We start from the raw sequence: 19,194 nt of genomic DNA on the forward strand, positions 1-19,194 counted from the left end.
CCTGCCTACTGATGTTGACAGCACTTCAATTGTGCTTTTGCTTTTTCATCTGGACAGAGATTTTTTTAAACAGTGCTTGTGTGGAAAGGATCTTTTTGAGAACAAAGGAAGAAAAGCGCCGTTAACAAAAATACCCCTGTAGGATGATTCTTTTCAATGAAATGCAGTCTACCTCAGTCCCAGGAAGCATCATACATCAAAATCTTTTATTTTTCAACAACGCTATACTGGTGTACGCTCTTGTACATACAACCATTTATGGCTTCAGTTAGGAGTTAAGGGCCAGGGTAGAAGTGTTAATACTAATGTCACTTCTCTTTATTGACTGCTGTCTGCAACTTTTCCATCACGTCACCTTCTTAAATTACTAGCTAAGTTTGTGGTGTCACCCATTTCTTCAGTTTTTTTCAGGAAGTGGAAGGCTTACAGTAGGTATGTGACAACATGTTAACGTGAATTTGTTTTCTTTAACGCATTAGGGTGACTTGTGATTTTGGAGGTTGTAGCAGGCTCAGGTTTTAAAGCTAGAGTGATGATACTGGCATCATGTGAAACCAGAAATCCATTGGTACCAACCATGTCATACTGTAATATTTGTCATTGTTTTGTGTTGTTAATTGATTTCCAATAATAAATATAAACATACATTTGCATAAAGAAAACACATTTCCCCACTCCCATGTTGATAAGAGTTGATACTTGAAAAAATCTCCTTTCAAGGTACATTTTGAACACATAAAAAAAATGTGTGATTTATTTGAAATTAATTAACTATTTTAATCGATTGTCAACCCTACTATATATATATATACACACACACACACACACACACACACACACACACTACTTAGTCATAGATACTTTTTCTTGATAAAAGAGGTATAAAGGAGTAAGTACTTACTTTTTAGTGTGTTTAATGTGACCTGAAGTAACACCTCACCAAGCTCAGGTTTAACAGTATTATACAGTATGTCCAAAGTTTTACCAGAAGAACTATCTCTTGTCTGAATTACTTCTTTATCCTAATCTTCCATCGTCTCTTGTACATTTCAGACAGAGTGACGTTGCCAGTTTTCATCACCACAGTTATCGCTCTACTAGTACTAGTATGTGCTGTACGTAAGGGATAATGTCCAGCAAGACGGTCATTGTTGTGAAAGAATCTCCGACAAGGCGATGCTGTTCTTTCACAATAATGAGTGACTAAGTGTACTTTATCCCGCTTATGACACGGCTACTTACTGAAGAGATCCATAATTTGACACAAAAACAGTCCGCCACAGTCCGACATCAGAGTTGCGCCCATAGCAACGGTCTGTTATAGAGAAATTACAGGCTGCAGAAAGCCGTGATCGACTAATCAGAATCGAGTATTCAACGCAGTCTTGTAATAATGTTTGTTAACAGGTAGGGTAACGGCTCAAGACAACAAAATTCAACACTTAACAGTTATTGTTTTCCAACTTTTACTTGGACTTTTTTTTTTTTTTTACTCTGTACGTTTGGACTAGGCTTTAATGTTTATACTCACTGTGATATCATAGAAAAAGGAAGCTAATTGCTAAAGGCAAACGTGACAAATTTACAGTGTCTTTTATTTGTTTTCAATGAATTTTCAGAGCTATTGTTTTACGCAACTAATATATTCAACAGTAACAATGTCCAAAACCACAATCCAATGACAGCTAAAATGTTCATTTCTTTCTACCTTTGAAATAGTTCTTTGATCTAAACTCTCGTGACTTTATGGTTACGTTTTTAGTAGGGGTGGGGAAAAAATCAATTCATGTAAGAATCTCGATTCTTATCTTCTACGATTCTGAATCCGTTTCTGAACTTTCCCAGACTTTATTTATTTTTATTTTGTACTGTACAAAATCATATGTAATGGTTCATCCAAGCACACCACTAGGTTTTAGTATTATAAACTATATTTAAAATCATTTTTGATGATTTAAATGCGTCATAAGAAAGAAGTTGTGATGACTTACATTTTCTTCAGGTCTTTTTGAGCAGATGGGTGAAAGATGTGTAGAGAAGTGAAGTTCCTTAAAGGTTGTGCTGCTTTTTCAAACAGCCTCCAAGACTTGAAAATGAGGAAGTCTCTAAAAACCCACATGCATGTGGCAATGAAATGTACTTTTTTTTTTTATCAGAAATTGTTTTAAACGGTCTCACATCTGTCCTGATCCTAGCTTTTACTTTACTAATCTCAAATATTCTACTTTGATCCAAATATTCAGTCTTTGGACGTAAAATGAAATGTAATGTTTTTATTACCAACCTGGTAATGGGAATTTCTGCAAATGATTAAGACACTACAGAAACCTTTAATTAGCCTTTATTGTCAAAGCGATTTACACATACTATAAAAACAATAACACTGTTAAACTTAATACTGAAATCCCACCAATTTAACAGAAATGTTGCTGTTTCAAATCTACAGACTGACCAATAAATCTGGATCGAGAAGGTGATGACATAGACTCAGTCAACTGTCCCGTGATAATTAACAGAATCATAAAACAATAGAAATAGCAGGAAACTTAAGTTTTTACATTTCTACAAAAATAATGCCATAATTATGGAAATAGCACATTCATCATCAGTCAAATCCAAATCAACACTGTAGTCTCATATGATTTCATGAGACACTGAATGAAAGCATGTAAACAAATAAAGGTTCATCCATGAGAACAACAGTAATACAAAGTGAATGATAATACAGGACTGTTAATTATTGTTATCATGTATGGGAGGCAGACAGTGATATGCACACAAACATTTTAGAATGGGATTCAGTCCAGTTCAACAGCTCTACGTATGAACCTCAGGATGTTTGACCTTTATTGAATGTCAGAGAAGAGTTTGATGACATACATGTTCCCTCCATGTATGTACTGTACATTTAAGAGACAAAATACACCTGGAAATATAAAGCAGTCCAATACAAAACCACCACCAACTCAGAAGAGACCACAAAGTTAAATGAATACCTCTGTGATCCAGTTTCAGCAATAATTAAGCAGTATAACCCCACAAAGCCTCGTATCTCTAGTATTAATCACAGTGCTGTTTTGCATTGCATTGTGTATCTGCTCATGTTATTGTCCTCACCTATAAGTAAAGGTTCAGACCAGTGGGTTACCTCCGGGTCTGAGAAGTGAAGCCAATGCTGAAGTGCCTTAAACTTGCATTCTCTCTAACAGCCAGCAGGGGGCGACTCCTCTGGTTGCAAAAAGAAGTCTGATTGTATAGATGTCTATGAGAAAATGAGCCTACTCCTCACTTGATTTATTACCTCAGTAAACATTGTAATCATGAGTTTATGGTCTCAATCGCTAGTTTCAAGTCTTCTTCAGCACAGCATGATGTTCATTTAGTAAATGATGGTCCCATTTAGAGTCAAATAGACCATAAAGCAGGGGATGCTTTAGGGCGGGGCTACCTTGTGATTGGCAGGTCGCTACCACGGCGGTCTGGGAGTTGTCTGTGTTTTCCTTTTACAACTTTAACTCTTTCGAAGTGTGTTTTCACGTCATGTAAGTTCCTTGTAACATTTTTGTCGCCTAAAAATATCTTATTCAGCGTTCTGTTGTACTTAGCTCCACCCTCTCTTGTCACTTCTGGTTGCAAAAAAACAAGATAGCGACTGCCAAAAAACTAAATTCTGAGGCTTCAAAACGGCAGTGCACAAAACCACTGGGTGACATCACGGTGGCTACGTTCTCTTCTTATAAACATGCTATGGTTCGGACATGCTGATAATTCTAGTTGGATACTTAAAATCATTTTTTAAATAAAACATTTACTACTCTTGATCAACAGAGCTTAAAACTACCATGTAATATAATCAATACCTCTCTGATGACGTGTAAACCCAAGTTGAGCATTAGATGCTTCATAGAGAGAGTATTTATTTAAATTATATTGTATAGTTGTTCATATTTTGTGCCTAATCCCCGTAGATAGTTGATTCACAAACACTCCTATCACTAAAGTGGCAATTTAAGGCGTTGCAGAAAAGAGCAGAGCGACAAAGAATGTCAAATAATATATAAGACACAAGACACCCTTCAGTAAAGTTATCTGATAATTATCAAGATCAGTGGAAGTTGACTTGGTCATTTTGGAGTTTGGGCAATGACATCATACTCCGGAGATCTGTCTCTACGCTCCAGTGGCATGTAAGTTCTGTCCTCTTCTTCTGGCTTCACATTCTTTCTTGCTTTCCTTTTGAGGAAAACAAAGAAAAATACATAAATACATACTGTATATGTCATCAACAGAGCTTTCATTAGAAAAAGTATAGTCCAGTGTAATAACATACCAAAGGAACACCATGCAGACAATGCACAGGACGTTGACACTGAGAGATACACCAGCAACAGCCGAGAGAAGGACTCCACCGTACGGTCCACAATATTGCTCACAACCTGTCATGAGAAATAACAGAATACTCTACATATCAGATCCCTGTTCAAGTGTTACATTTACATACTGTAGGTTCAAACTATTCAAATATCTATTTTTCCATGATACCATGTCTAAGCGGGCCTTGAGCGACACAGTACTGTGCAGCGCTACTTATGTGTGATAGATTCTTTCTCAAGGAAAAGAAAAATGCTTTTGCCACATTAGGTCACAGACTTTGATAAGATTTTTCTTCAGGGACCTCCATCTGAAAATATTTTGGTTGTCTGATCTGATTAAGACCAGAATTCTATAGTTGTCAACTCCAGTTGAGGAGATAATCGTGGAGGAAGTGAAACCTATTATCAGAATATAGTCAGTCTTAGGACTCTTACTCACATTGGACTCACTTATAGTGAATTAAATAGTAAAACTAACTATTCCCCATTTTTCTAGAGAGAGAGAGAAAGAGAGAGAGAGACAGAGAATGGGGCAAGGAGGGGCTGGGTGAATCATTGTGCTGTGCGCAGCTCTACAATGAATTCATATTTTACTTATTTTAAATAATAAAAATAAATAGAAAATCAATATGTGGTTGTCAATGTTGATTTTGTGGCACGCTGGCACAAATAAATCAAGGTATGACAAACACTGAATTTCATGCCCAAGCTAACGGGTATTTAAATGATTTTTTACTGCAATTGGCCTATCATGTTTTATAGAACATAAAACTTCTGAAATGTAATACTTACGTTGAACATCTATTCGACTGAGGTTGGATCGTCCAGCTCCAATGTCATTTTCAGCCTGGCAGAAAAACGGACCGTCGTCTTTAGATGCTTTAATGGTCAGAACATGTCCGGTCCCAATAACAGTCTCCTGGCCTCCGTCAGCTCTGTACCAGGTGTAGCTCCTTACTGCTGGGTTGGCAGTACTACTGCAGTTCAGAGTCACATCTCTGCCCTCTGGTACTGGACCTGAGGGATGGACTAACACTGTGGTGTTTTTGGGGGAATCTGAAAAATGAGAAATGAAACATTAATATTATTGGTATGTGTTACATTGTCTGCTGTAGGTTCTAGCTTCTAATATCTGTATTGTAATAGAAACAGATTAAGAATGCTGACAGCATTTATTTTTTACACTGCATCTGATTAATAAAATATTGTTTTGTCCTGTTTCCCAACTATTCTAAAAGTCCAATATATAAATCTGTTGTTTTGAATCTAGCCCTAATTGGCACTGACATTAGGGATGTGCATTTCAAGCAAAATTACTATTCAATAATCACTGGGAACTAGTTGATTCTTCAAAAATCCCTACTTTACCTTTTCACTGTTATGGAAAATTATGGAAAAAAACTGAAATTAGGACCAAAACGGATGTATATTTAGGGATTTGTAGAATAATTGATTATACATTGTGCAAAGGGTAAAACTATTATACAAGTATAACAATTATCATACGCCTGAAAACACTGCTGAATCAATAATCAACACTTGAAGTCAAAAAATGGCAAGTAGACCATTAGTTATTGAACCTCAAATGGTCAACAAAGTAATTAATACCAGTGTAAACTCAAGTTTCATGATAGCATCAAGAAACCAGTGGTGAAATGTTGGATGGCTGCTTCCATTTGAAGGAAAACTTGGAGGAGCAGCTTGTCACTAAAATGAGAGAAGCGCTGGTCCATCTCTCCACCACACACCGACACTCGCTAACGTTAAGCACACAACCTACGCACGAGTTATTCCTTAAAGGAGTTTGCTACTGGTATAACACATTTTAGTTTTAAAAAATATTAAAAATACATAATTCTCAGATGCTTAGGCCCGACGGTGTGTCAACTCAGGTCCGGTGGGACGCGGGGCTTGTAATACACTGGCAGAAACCAGTATGTTGAAGTTGTCCTCTTATTGGTGTTGTCAGATTTATAAAACCAATAAATCTCTGCAAAGACTTCAGAATGTTTTTTGTTAGAGCTGCAACTAATTATGAATTTCATTATTGATTAATCTGCTGATTATTTTTTCAATTTATTGATTAAGTACAGTGGCTTTAAATATACAAATAAAACAATTAATGACTAAATATGTTAATTAAATCAGTGCAGTGTGTAAAGATAGACCTATCAGGGTGTATAGAACTTATAAGTTTGAAATTTGATACATACACTGAACATCTATATGTCTGTTGTCGGATCGTCCAGCTCCAATGTCATTTTCAGCCTTGCAGAGAAAAGAGCTGTCGTCTTTGGATGCTTTAATGGTCAGAACATGTCCGGTCCCAATAACAGTCTCCTCGCCTCCGTCAGCTCTGTACCAGGTGTAGCTCCTTACTGCTGGGTTGGCAGTACTACTGCATGTCAGAGTCACATCTCTGCCCTCTGGTACTGGACCTGAGGGATGGACTGATACTGTGGTGTCTTTGGGTGGATCTGTAATATGAATAAATCATTTGTGTTATTTATACGTTTAACGTAATCTGATTTTACATAAAATAAAGAAAGATTGTGTCACCCTTTTTTTCTTGCTTTTTTTGGCACTTGTTGGACTGTTTCTAAGCAATAAACTAAGTCTAAATTCTAAGCTAACATTTAACCATCGGTGCTAGTAAGGTCAAATGAACTCACATGAAACATCAGCTGTTAAACTTGTGATAACAGTTGACTCAGTGCTGCCATCTTGTTTGTTGTAGACGGCAGTACAGGAGATTGTCTTTCCATGATGGTGGTGAGAAGCAGTGAAGGTCACAACAGAGGTCTTGACTTTAGTTTTGTCCTGAATCTCCTGCAGTGTCTCCTGACTGACACCCAGGCCGGAGGTCCACATCAGAGTTGGAGGATGAGACAGACAGGGAGCTGGAGCAGAGCACATCAAACTCACTGAGGTTCCCTCCTTCACCTTCAGTGTGGACGGAGTCAGAGTCGGTCTGGGAGGATCAGCTGGAGGGAAGGTACATATGAACCAGTCACTAAATAAACAGTCATTCCTCTCCATTTTTATGCTATTTGCCAAATGCAATGAATGCAAAACAAGGTCACAGCAGTTCAACAAGGGAAATGAATGACTGAAAGCAAGTAAACAGACTTTAAAACCTACCTTTGACTGATATGGAGATTTGTTCAATAAAATTATATTTCAGATCTTTGCATTCTAATCTGAAGAAATAGTTATCACTGTAACTAGGTTGCATGTTGTTCAGGGTTGTGGTGCAGTCTTTTCTCGTCAAGTCTCCTGTCAGTTCTCTTTTTATTGTAAGCTGTTGTGGATTACTGCTGTCAAACACAAACGTCCCTTGATCGTTTTTCCATACTGCATTACATGTGCTATCTAAGTTTGATTTAAATGAGTCCTGTATGGTAAAGGAGCAGGGGATGGTCACACAGGATCCACTAAGAACCTCCATAGTCTGCGGCATTAATGCTCCCCAGTCTCCACACAGGGCACCTGAAACACAAGAAACAAAATGAATACTACTTTACAGTCATGAGGAGTTTTTACTGTTTGATGGCTTTGCTAAAATCTTACCACTAAACCTTATTCTTAGAATAATCCAAAATGACGACGGCAAAGATTAAGATTTGTTCCCACAGTGTTTTTCCTCTAGATGTTTAATTTTTCACCCATCAGATTTAAGTTTTAAGAAAAAGGCAGCAGAATATAAATGCGTTACTAACATTGCATAGTTATAGTTTTTATAGTCATTGATCCAAATGTGAATGAACTTCAACTCACCTTGCAGCAGAGAACCAATGAGGAGAGTCAGAGCTGCAGCCATCTTTGTGTGTCCGGAGAGGCAGAAACTCTGGAGATTACACATTAAAATTCACATGTTTAGTGCATTTCATCCCTAATTAACTTTTTATAGTCAGGTTTATGTTGGAGGCCACTATTGAATGCAATATTTGCAGAGGTTGCAGATGGAGAAATGTTTTGCTGAGCCTATATTTCTTTTTCGATCTTAATCAATGTGGAAAAGATTCCAAAGACGCCTGTACAGGATTAAATTCGTTTAGGTGTGTCAGCATCTCATGAGGACACCTATTTATTATCTATAAGGGGGGTGTATTACTTGCAAATTTTCCAGACCTTTAAGAAACTTTGGTGATGGAGATATTCAACAGAAGGGTAATACTGGTTTAGGCTTAGTCCACATACATGGGTATTTTTATAAATGTAGCTTTTTCTCTGCGCTTTTGCCGCTCGTCCACCTCTTGTACATATAACCATTTATGGCTTCAGTTAGGAGTTAAGGGCCAGAGTAGAAGTGTTAATACTCGTGTTACTTTTCTTTATTGACTGCTAGTGTTTGCAACTTTACCATCACGTCACCTTCTTAAATTATTAGCTAAGTTTGTGGTGTCAGCCATTTCTTCAATTTTTTTCAGTAAGTGGAAGGCTTAAAGTAGGTATGTGACCTCGCTCACACTAAATACAGGCACTATAAATGGGCCGGGAGCACAAAGAGAGTGAGAGAATACGACAACCTAACTACAAAAGACACAATTTTTTAAAACCATATTTGACAAATTTCACAAATTTTAAATTTGTGTGTGTGTGAGAGAGTGTGTTGAAATATCTGGTGTGACTCTTGGAGGTGTTAAAACACACCACTTCCTGCTATCTACTATGTTTAACATCACTTATTAAATGACTCAAACCAAATTTCATTAGAGATACTGTTGACTAATATGTAAATTAATTTACTGACATGTTTCTTTAATTTTTTTTCTTTCCCTTTCGTTTAATACCTTTATATTGAGGTCATAGTCAAGTCAGCCCACTGACCTCTGACAGCTGTTGTTGCCTGTTGGGCTGCAGTTTGCCATGTTATGATTTGAGTATGTTTTTTCCAATAATAAATATAAACATACATTTGCATAAAGAAAACATATTCCCCCACTCCCATGTTGATAAGAGTATACTTGAACAATCTCCCTTTAAGGTTCATTTTGAACAGATAAAGAAATTTGTGATTTATTTGAAATTAACCACGATTAATTATTTTAATCAATTGGCAACCCTACTATACATATATATATATATATATATATATAAAATTATATATACACACACACTACTTACTCATAGATACTTCTTTCTTGATAAAAGAGGTATAAAGGAGTAAGCACTTACTTTTTAATGTGTTTAATGTGACCTGAAGTAACACCTCACCAAGCTCAGGTTTAACAGAGTGACGTTGCCAGTTTTCATCAACACAGTTAGCGCAGTTATCAGTTTATCATTACCACAAAATGTTGCATTTTTAAACAAGAAGACGAAGATGAAATGATGATATCATGGACAAAGGAAGCTAATTGCTAAAGGCAAACCTGACAAATATACAGTCTTTTATTTATTTTCTATATATTTACAGAGCTATTGTTTTATGCAACTAATATATTCAACAATAACAATGTTCAAAACCACAATCGAACGACAGCTTAAGAGTTTTGAATATAAATTTTGCCACCTTTCACAAAGTATTCATTTTCTTTCTACCTTTGAAATAGTTCTTTGATCTAAACTCTCGTGACTTTATGGTTACGTTTTTAGTAGGGGTGGGGAAAAAATCAATTCATGTAAGAATCTCTTATCTTCTACAATTCTGAATCTGTTTCTGAATTTTCCCCGACTTTATTTCTTTTTATTGTACAAAATTATATGTAATGGTTCATCCAAGCACACCACTAGGTTTTAGTATTTTATATTATATTTAAAGTCAGTTTTGATGATTTATATGTGTAATAAGAAGTTGTGATGACTTACATTTTCTTCAGGTCTTTCGAGCAGAGAGATGGAAGATGTGTAGATAAGTGAAGCTCCTTAGAAGTTGTGCTGCTTTTTCAAACAGCCTGCAGGACTTGAAAATGAGGAAGTCACTAAAGAGCACATACGTGTGACCACGAAGTGTGCTTTTTTATAAGAAATGATTTCAGACAGTCCCACATCTGTCCTGATTAACACGGTTACTATAAAAACATGGTGATGACATACACTCAATCAAATTTCACGTAATAATTATAAATCAAACAACAGAATCATAAAACAATAGAAATACAAGGCCACAGTGTAAATTATTAAATTGCTATGTATAATAATAATAATATAATAATAGAAATAGTACATTTATCCTCAGTCAAATTCAATTCAGGACCGGCAACACTGAATGAAAGCATGCAACGTATCCTCAAACAACAGTTTGTGTGATATCTTACATAAAGTTGCGTTTTCTGACGTATGTCCAGCAACTTGTGTCACTTTGCCCTCGTTTATGCATACAGTCTTTTCAGAATAATCTTCTGTCTTCACAGGAAACAACTTTGTAAGGTAAAACGTAAAAAAAAGTAAAACTAAGGTTGGGTATAGGAAAATATCCTGGTTTTGGGTTACAATAATTACGGAAGTGGTGTTATTAAAGTGCAGACGTTTCGTGACAAATTAACGTTGACTTCTGGTTTCTCACGGGGTACGAACACCGGTCTCCTGGGCAAATGTCCAGTGTTATTTAACCCACGCGTACACCCCGACGTCCTCCCTTTGCGGTGTTTGTCACTCTTTGCACTTAACACTTAAAAGAGCCAGCTCTCTGAGCCTGAACATCACTAGTAACTGCCTCACAGACACAGAGCGGAGAGAGGACGTCACCTCAACAACGCTACCTCATGACAAGTAACCGCGGCAGTGCTACTGCAGGGCTGAGTTTTCTCTTCCATTCTCCAGGAAACGTGCGGCGGCGATGCGCTTTGAGTTCAGGCTGGTGCACGCCAAGGGTAGAGAACGAGCAGGGAGGCATCTGATTGGTTCTTTCCAAGCGGACCGCGAGGCAGTGATTGATAGACATTTTTACAGGATTACAGCAGCTACAGATGACGACTCTTTTCCGGTCCTTTTTCAGAGCTCATCAGTAATGGATCGCTGTCGGGATGTAAAGACCATTTCAACCAATATAACAGATAGTGAATACTGGAGAACATCGTCAACCCTGCCTTTAAGAGGCTACAGCTACATCTACAGTCATCTTGATGACTTCTTGGACATCTTGAGGACATCAGAAGAGGTTATTCTCACCTCGGCGTATGAGGCACTTTCGGTGGACAATGAGGCCTCATCAAGACGTGCCCTCACCCTGCGTCTTACTCCCTGGGTTCCTCGCCACCACACCTCTCGACATATTTGTCCTCCATTCATCATTGCTTTGTGCTTGACCACATTTCATTCCATCCCTTGATCGTCCAAACCCCTCCATTACCGTCCATTACCCCTCCATTCCCAACCCTAATTCATTCACCCCTTTCTTACTGTACCTGCCTTTTCAAAAAACTGATTTGCATACTTAAACGACGCAAACTTTATTAGTAAAGAAAGCAAAGGGCATATGATCCATTCTGCCTCCTGAACACACATAATTGAAAATAAGACCTCAAAGAATGAAGGTGGGGGTTTTCTGCTGTTTCACAGACAGGAAATAGCATATGATATTTATCTATACTTCCTTAATTACAGATAAGATAAATTATGCATATCAAACGGATGTGACAGAGAAACACCAAGAAACAGATACACGAAACCCACAGGAAACTGGTATCAGACTCTGCTATACCAGAAAATAAAGATTTTATTTACAATGAATACAAATGGCTTTGATTAAATAGTACCAATAATGTAAATGAGTCTTATGCAGGCCAAAGCTAGGTGGTGATGCATTAATGAATTACAATAAATAAATAGATCAATAACAAAATATGAACACTGTGGGGCTGGTCTGGACCCTCAGGGAAGTTATTTGTCACAAAATATGTAAGCAAATGAATGAATACACCGTCACAACACACCGTCCAATGAATCATCCGCTAGACCTCTCCCTCAAACAGTGATTACCCAACTATAGCTAAGCAAACATCATTTTTAATTCTTCACTCAGTTCAGTGGTGATTGTTGAAGCAGTCGCTGGCTGTGTTGTTGACACAGAAGAGATTTTGGTCTGACGCTACTGTCTGCTTTACAAAACTGTTACAAATCACTGTTGAAAAATATATATATTTGTTTTATGGTAAATTCTTCGACATACAATCCACCTTATTCCAGGCCCCCATGATGCCTTGCATGAATTATATCCGTAACTTTCGGTGCGTCGTGTTACTGAATCGTTTTCCATGGTAAAGATACGCTAATCCTCTCTCCTAGAGCGATTGTATTAAAGGGACTGTTTGTAACTTTTTAAGCGTATAAATGTACCTGGTTGGGACACATGCGCGCTCGCGTGTGGCTGAAGTCTCTCCTCCTCTGCCTGCCTGCCTTCACTCACACCGCGCGTGTTCTCGCTCCACCTCTAGATGTGCATGCGCGCTCACTCCACACTGCAGAAGAGTTAGTTTAGCTCTGAGAATATCTAGTGAATGTTCAGTGGACGTTTGTGCAGAAATAACTGCTGCAGCTCCTCCAGACCAACAGAGGTTTCCCGTGTCTTGTGAAGTGACGGGGCTCTGCGGCGAGAATCGTTATCACCGGCACCTGGTCGGCGACGGTAACGTTTCTTTTCCTGCAGCGGGGCTGAAGCAGGAAGAGAAACGTTACCGTCTCCGACCGAGTGCCGGTGTCTCTCTCCGGCTGCAGTCGGAGGCGATAACGTTTCTCTTCCTGCTTCAGCCTCAAAGCCGACACTAGGATCAGCATTGATTCACGGAGAGACCTTCGTCTGATCAGCTAACATTACTGCCAAGCAGCTGAAATATAGAGTGTGTCGCCTCACTGCACTGAGCGATGCTCGTTCATGTCTATGTAGAGCGAGCAAGCGCAAGCCCGACGTTGACTTTCGTTGACTTAACGGCCACAGGTGTCGCTGTTAACAAGCATTTCTGAAAGTTACAAATAGTCCCTTTATTAAATCTAGTAAAACATGTGTGAACACCACCTATTACAGCTCAAACAGGATAATGTGATCATAGCTCTGCCTTCTACTGTTTTTAGCAGTTTTTAGTGAAATTATACAGAAATAAATAAATAAATATACAAGATAGCCATTTTTATATCGTTTTGATGATATAATATCGTCCTATTGCATAGCCCTATTTCTTGACTTAAAAGGGAACCCTTGTTGAGTCCATGGTTTGTTCTTTTTCATACATATGAGACAAAAATTATGCATTACATTTATTTTCATGTACCTGATGATAAATAATTGCTAAGATGTCCACTGACCAGGAATTGACAATAACAAATATGGTTTTTATTTTTTTTATTATATTTTCATCAACAACATCTTTTAATAGGTAGTTTATTTTATTTGAAAGATTTGTACCTACAGTTTATGTTCAACAGATTATCTTAATTAAATCTAACTAAAAATTCAGTTAGATTTGAATTTTGCCTTTAATGGATCAAATAAATTAGGCAACAGTACTTGCTGGATTAATTCATAGCAACATGAAAGGAACATTTATTAAATTCAATTTGTCTGGTTGGTTTTAGTTACCATTAAATACCATTATCTATATTTATACAAGAATTGAGACTTCAATCTTGCAGTTATTACAATGAATATATTTAATTTTGACGATGGCAGATTGTTTCTATAAGTGGGGGTTGCAATGACAACAAATGCCACACACAAAAATGCTGCATAATTTCTGGGGATTTTTCTCTAATCAGATCTGCGGACGACTGAGGAAACTCCGACATCTGCCATCTGGAGCCCCTCCAGCACAGACTGCGATCATCTGCATCCCTCACTGCATCTACCTGGACCCACTCAGCATAGGTCGTCTTTATCCAGTCCAGGTAGGCCTGAAGTCCATCCAGAGGCGTGGTTGTATTTGCTCCCTCCTTTTCCCCACCTCTGTGAGGTCATTTCCAACAATGCTGATAAAGGAAGAAATAACCATTAACAAACACTAGATGGCAGCGTGTTCATTTGTTGTTACTGTGAGCAGGAGTTGGTTTATTTTCCTGTAATGTCAGTGAGTATCTTCTGAGACGTGTTTTTTTCTAAGGCAGATGACAATGTTTTCTGTTCCACTCTCTGCGGTGGCAGTAACCCCTCAAAGAAATAAAAAATAACTTCAACTGGAATTTAAAAATGCGTTTTGCTGCTCTCTGGCACAAAAGAGAGGAACTGCAGTTATTTCATGATGGTTATGCATGTCAGTTGTGCCAACAACACAACATTAAACTTAAAAATAAAACATTATTAAAAATGTGAAAATGTTGAAATAAAAAGTAAATATGAAAAATAAATTAAAAAAAAAAAAAAAATAGAAAATAGAAAAAAAAAAAAAAAAAATGCAACTGGAATTTAGAAACGCGTTTTGCTGCTCTCTGGCACAAAAGAGAGGAACTGCAGTTATTTCGTGATGATTATGGCTGTCAGTTGTGCCAACAACACAACATTAAACTTAAAAATAAAACATTATTAAAAATGTGAAAATGTTAAAATAAAAATTTAAAAATAAAAAGTAAATATGAAAAATTAAAAAAATAAAAATAAAAATAAATATGAAAAATAAATTAAAAAAAAATAAATTAAAAGAGAAAATATGAAAAAAAAAAAAATGAAATAAAAAATAACTTCAACTTGAATTTAAAAACGCGTTTTTTGCTGCTGTGTGGCACAAAAGAGAGGAACTGCAGTTATTTCATGATGGTTACGGCTGTCAGTTGTGCAAACAACACAACATTAAACTTAAAATGTTAAAATAAAAAGTAAATATGTATAGAAAAAAAAATACAAAAAATTCAAAATGAAACATAATTAAAAATGTTAAAATAAAAAAAATTCAAAATAAAAATAAATATGAAAAATAAAAAAAATAAAAATGGAACATTAATAAAAATGTTAAAAAAAATATGAAAAAAATAAAATTCTAAATAAAACATTATTAAAAATGTAAAAAAAAAAAAAAAAATGAATATATAAAAAAAAAATAAAAAATAAAATAAAAAATAACTTCAACTTGAATTTAAAAACGCGTTTTTTGCTGCTGTGTGGCACAAAAGAGAGGAACTGCAGTTATGATGGTTACGGCTGTCAGTTGTGCAAACAACATAACATTAAACTTAAAAATTCAAAATGAAACATAATAAAAAATGTTAAATAAAAAAATTCTAAATAAAAAAAGATATGAAAAAAAAATGAAAAAAAACATTATTAAAAAAAGAGAAAAAAAAAAATGAATATGAAAAAAAAAAAAAAATAAAAACAAAAAAATAAAAATAAATATGAAAAATAAATAAAAAAAAAAAAATGAAATAAAAAATAACTTCAACTGGAATTTAAAAACGCGTTTTGCTACTGTGTGGCACAAAAGAGAGGAACTGCAGTTATTTCATGATGGTTACGGCTGTCAGTTGTGCCAACAACACAACATTAAGCTTAAAAATTAAAAATAAAACATTATAAAAAATGTTAAAATAAAAAGTAAATATGAAAAAAAAAACATAATTAAAAATGTTAAAATAACAAAATAAAATAACAAAAAATATATGAAAAAATTAAAAATAAAAAATGAATATGAAAAAAAAATACAAATACAAATAAAAATAAATATGAAAAATAAATAAAAAATGAAAATGAAAAATAGAAAATAGAAAATAGAAAAAAATACAAAATGAAAAATAATATAAATATTATATATACTCATATTTTATTATAATAATTTGAATATTAATTAATAAAGTATGTTTTCTTTAGTATATTAATCTGAAAATAAGAATCTTTGTTGGCTTTGAATGAGCCGTTTTTATCTACATACGGAGCGAGTCCTCTTCATGGAGCCGGCAGCCAATTACGTTACTCGCTCCGGAGTTAACCACCGTCACTCCACTCAGCGTTGGGAAACAAGACACAGGAAACCTCGGTTGGTCTGGAGGAGCCGCAGCATTTATTTCTGCACAAACTGCAACTTCCACTGTACAGTCACATGATATTCTCAAAGCTTAAACTAACTCTGTCTTCCGCTCCGCTAGCTCACTTGTTCTTTCACACACATTCCCCGCCGCTCTCTCTCTCTCTCTTGCTTCACCACTCACTTCCCACGTACACACACACTTTAAGCGCTGACTCTGCTGCGCTACTCTTACAACCACTGGCTCTAGATAGAGCCATTCACATGTTCACGTCGGCCACCATAGTTGATGATAACACTGATGATAAAAATAATAGCCAATAATAGTAAATGATGCAGATATGCTGCAGTAAAAATAGCGGTAGAAGAAGCACATTCATCAAATCACTTAATAATTACAAATCAGAAATTCAGTCTCATGGTGTTACAAGACACTGTAATAATGTCTGAACATCCACGAGGACATCTTATGGAAACATACAAACTGAAAGATAGTATAGGACTGTCATTAAATGGCATTGTCATACATAGGGGGGAAGACACTAATGCTTTATTGAATAATTAAATTTGATTAATAAACCCTGTGATCCTTGACCTTTTCCACCTCCACCTTTTTTTAACCACTCAAGAATTCATAAAAATGATCAATAATCCCTCCAAAATACCACATTAAGACACCAAGACCTTGAGGAACACCATAGAAAAAAACGTTGGTTTCAAAAACTTTTGACATTTTGGAGATTTCTGCAAGAATTGCATTTTTCGGCAATTGGACGGTGAGCACTTCTGTTGTGTAAACTGCTCAGAAACCCCCTTATTGTCAATCTAGCTAGGAAAGCCATCCATCCTCTGAATGCTCTAGGTCTCTAGTTTGTGGCGGTAAAGCTTCATGAGGCTGTGATTATCCTAGAGGTCACCACAGGTCATTTTATACAGTGAGGTCAAGTTTAAAAAATGGTCTCACTATATGAAATGGCTACTATGGGGACTAACATCATCACACATGAATACAGTTGGGCTCATTGGATCCATGAGAGTCTCAGCTTTACAGTGAGACCAAATGTATGTAATTCAAAGACGTTTTAGGGACCCCAGTATGCAGAAATATTCAAATACACCATTTTAGAATAGGCGAAAATAACACATTTGTACAACATGCAAAAAACAGTTTGATTTTTGCCCCAAACTGCATGTGATTATCATAAAGTGGGCATGTCTGTAAAGGGGAGACCTGTGGGTTCCTATAGAATCCATTTTCATCCACATATCTTTAGGTCAGAGGTCAAGGCACCCCTTTGAAAATCGCCTTGCCATTTTCCTCAGCAAAATTTTGCCTACGTCTTTTCGCGTTATTTAGCATTCTTCCCTTCATGCTAGCATGCTGGGATTTTTCTAATTCCATATGATACCAATACCTTCACTGTAACTCTAAAACTGAGCCTGTAAAGTTGGCCGAGGGCGCCGACGCCTTCAGAGAGTGGAAAAGATTAAATTTGTCATTTTTGTGAGACAGTTGGAGAGGTGCTGATTAGTTCTCAGTGTTGTTTTACATATATGAGGCCTTCATATATGTACATGTAATAGGGACAAAACACTGACGATATAAAACACCACCGCTACCACAAAAACTATCATAGAATTGAAACCGTTTCAGCAAAGAATAAACAAAACAAGATCTATTTGTGCATCATATTTGTGTCTCTAAAATTAACCTGGGCATTTTCACTACACTCTTGTCTTGTTTGCATCTTTTCCGGTCAATATAGAACTGTGATCTATTTATGCGTAGCGCTCTTGCCATTAAATTGAACCTGGGTGTATTTACTTTCCACTTCCTTCTCCACATTTTTAGGCCCCACTTCGTCATATAGACTTGCCAACTCCAGTGCATAATTACTGTACGTTCCTCCCCCCATGCGCCTCTGTTCCTCCAGATAGGAGCTACCAGGCTGATGCATGTCCACACAGTCTTCTCCCTTCTTCTCCTTGCTCTTGCTCTTGCAAATCACACTGGAGTAAACTATATCACTGCCTTCCTCATTCTTCTTCTCTGAGCTTTTACCGGCAACCTGTTCATGTCCTGGATGAGTGTTTGCCATATTTGAGTTATTCATCACAATCGTGTTGACATAGATATCCTCCTCTGTTGTGATAGATACCTGAAATAATCAAAAAAAAGAACAGTCAGTGGAACAGATGTTCTGTTAGATTATCCCTGTCTCATACCCAAAATAGGAAACAGTCTGTACCTTATTTCGCTCTTCACTTGTCAGACCTTGACTCATCACAGCTGTGCTGGTGTCACCCGTGCACTGACTCTTTATAGGATTACGGCAGCCGGTCCTCTGAGCCCTACAAAATAGGACAGTAGGACACTCTATTCAACTTACTTATGGACATATTCATTTCAATTAATTTCAACTTTGGCTGTCAGCCTGCTCATGTATTCGTTGTGATCAGCGAGACAAACTCTGATAAGCACTTCAGGAATAGTTTAGATTATAAAATTTGCTACGATGGTGGTCATATTAGGTGAATTTATAGCACTAGGATGGGACGATATAGGATTTTATCACAGATTCTGATAAAAAATGATCACAATAAGTTGATCTTCACGAGTGAATTGAAAAAGCTGTCAAGCTCGCTATCATGGTTGAGAAGTGAAAAATAGAGCTCGATTTAAAAAATACAGGAATTATCATGTAAGGAAGAACAGACTCACACTATGTTGCCATTTTTCTATTCATCCTTCATTCATGCAAGGGAGGTCTTATGATTTATGATTTACTTATTTAAGATTGTTTGATTGTTTGTTTTTCTACTAAAAAAAGCTGTGTCCTATCTGTGATGCAATAAAAATATTAATTTCTAACAGTTGCGTCACGGACTGTGCGCCCTCATTTGCAACCGAATAGGTTTGGCCCGCCCCCGTTGTT

At 36.5% G+C, this 19,194-nt stretch overlaps 1 protein-coding gene and 1 long non-coding RNA gene across 13 annotated transcripts in view; one reads left to right on the plus strand and one right to left on the minus strand.

Moving 5' to 3' along the window:
* LOC119497792 overlaps window positions 1-19,194 on the plus strand; it is a 68,011-nt gene that overhangs the window by 34,699 nt on the left and 14,118 nt on the right. For 2 of the 6 annotated variants that reach the window (XR_005208985.1, XR_005208983.1), the window contains exon 4: window positions 7,209-7,418. The exons of 1 other annotated variant lie outside the window; for it this stretch is intronic. This is a non-coding gene — a long non-coding RNA (uncharacterized LOC119497792). Of the gene's footprint in view, window positions 1-7,208; window positions 7,427-19,194 lie in introns of those variants that run through there. 3 more of the 6 variants (XR_005208984.1, XR_005208986.1, XR_005208987.1) reach the window with 2 other exon arrangements.
* The window catches only part of LOC119497755 (myelin-associated glycoprotein-like), a 51,527-nt gene that overhangs the window by 27,627 nt on the left and 4,706 nt on the right, over window positions 1-19,194 (minus strand). The window contains exons 1-3 of one of the 7 annotated variants that reach the window (XM_037786138.1): window positions 10,634-10,967; window positions 10,185-10,270; window positions 8,151-8,220 (exon numbers count right to left, since the gene is read on the minus strand). The exons of 4 other annotated variants lie outside the window; for them this stretch is intronic. In XM_037786138.1, the coding sequence (XP_037642066.1) occupies window positions 8,151-8,193 (43 nt within the window). In that variant the 5' untranslated portion in view covers window positions 8,194-8,220; window positions 10,185-10,270; window positions 10,634-10,967. Of the gene's footprint in view, window positions 1-8,150; window positions 8,221-10,184; window positions 10,271-10,633; window positions 10,968-19,194 lie in introns of those variants that run through there. 2 more of the 7 variants (XM_037786136.1, XM_037786137.1) reach the window with 2 other exon arrangements.

This window comes from Sebastes umbrosus, chromosome 11 (genome assembly GCF_015220745.1).
Source record: "Sebastes umbrosus isolate fSebUmb1 chromosome 11, fSebUmb1.pri, whole genome shotgun sequence".
NCBI lineage: Eukaryota > Metazoa > Chordata > Actinopteri > Perciformes > Sebastidae > Sebastes > Sebastes umbrosus.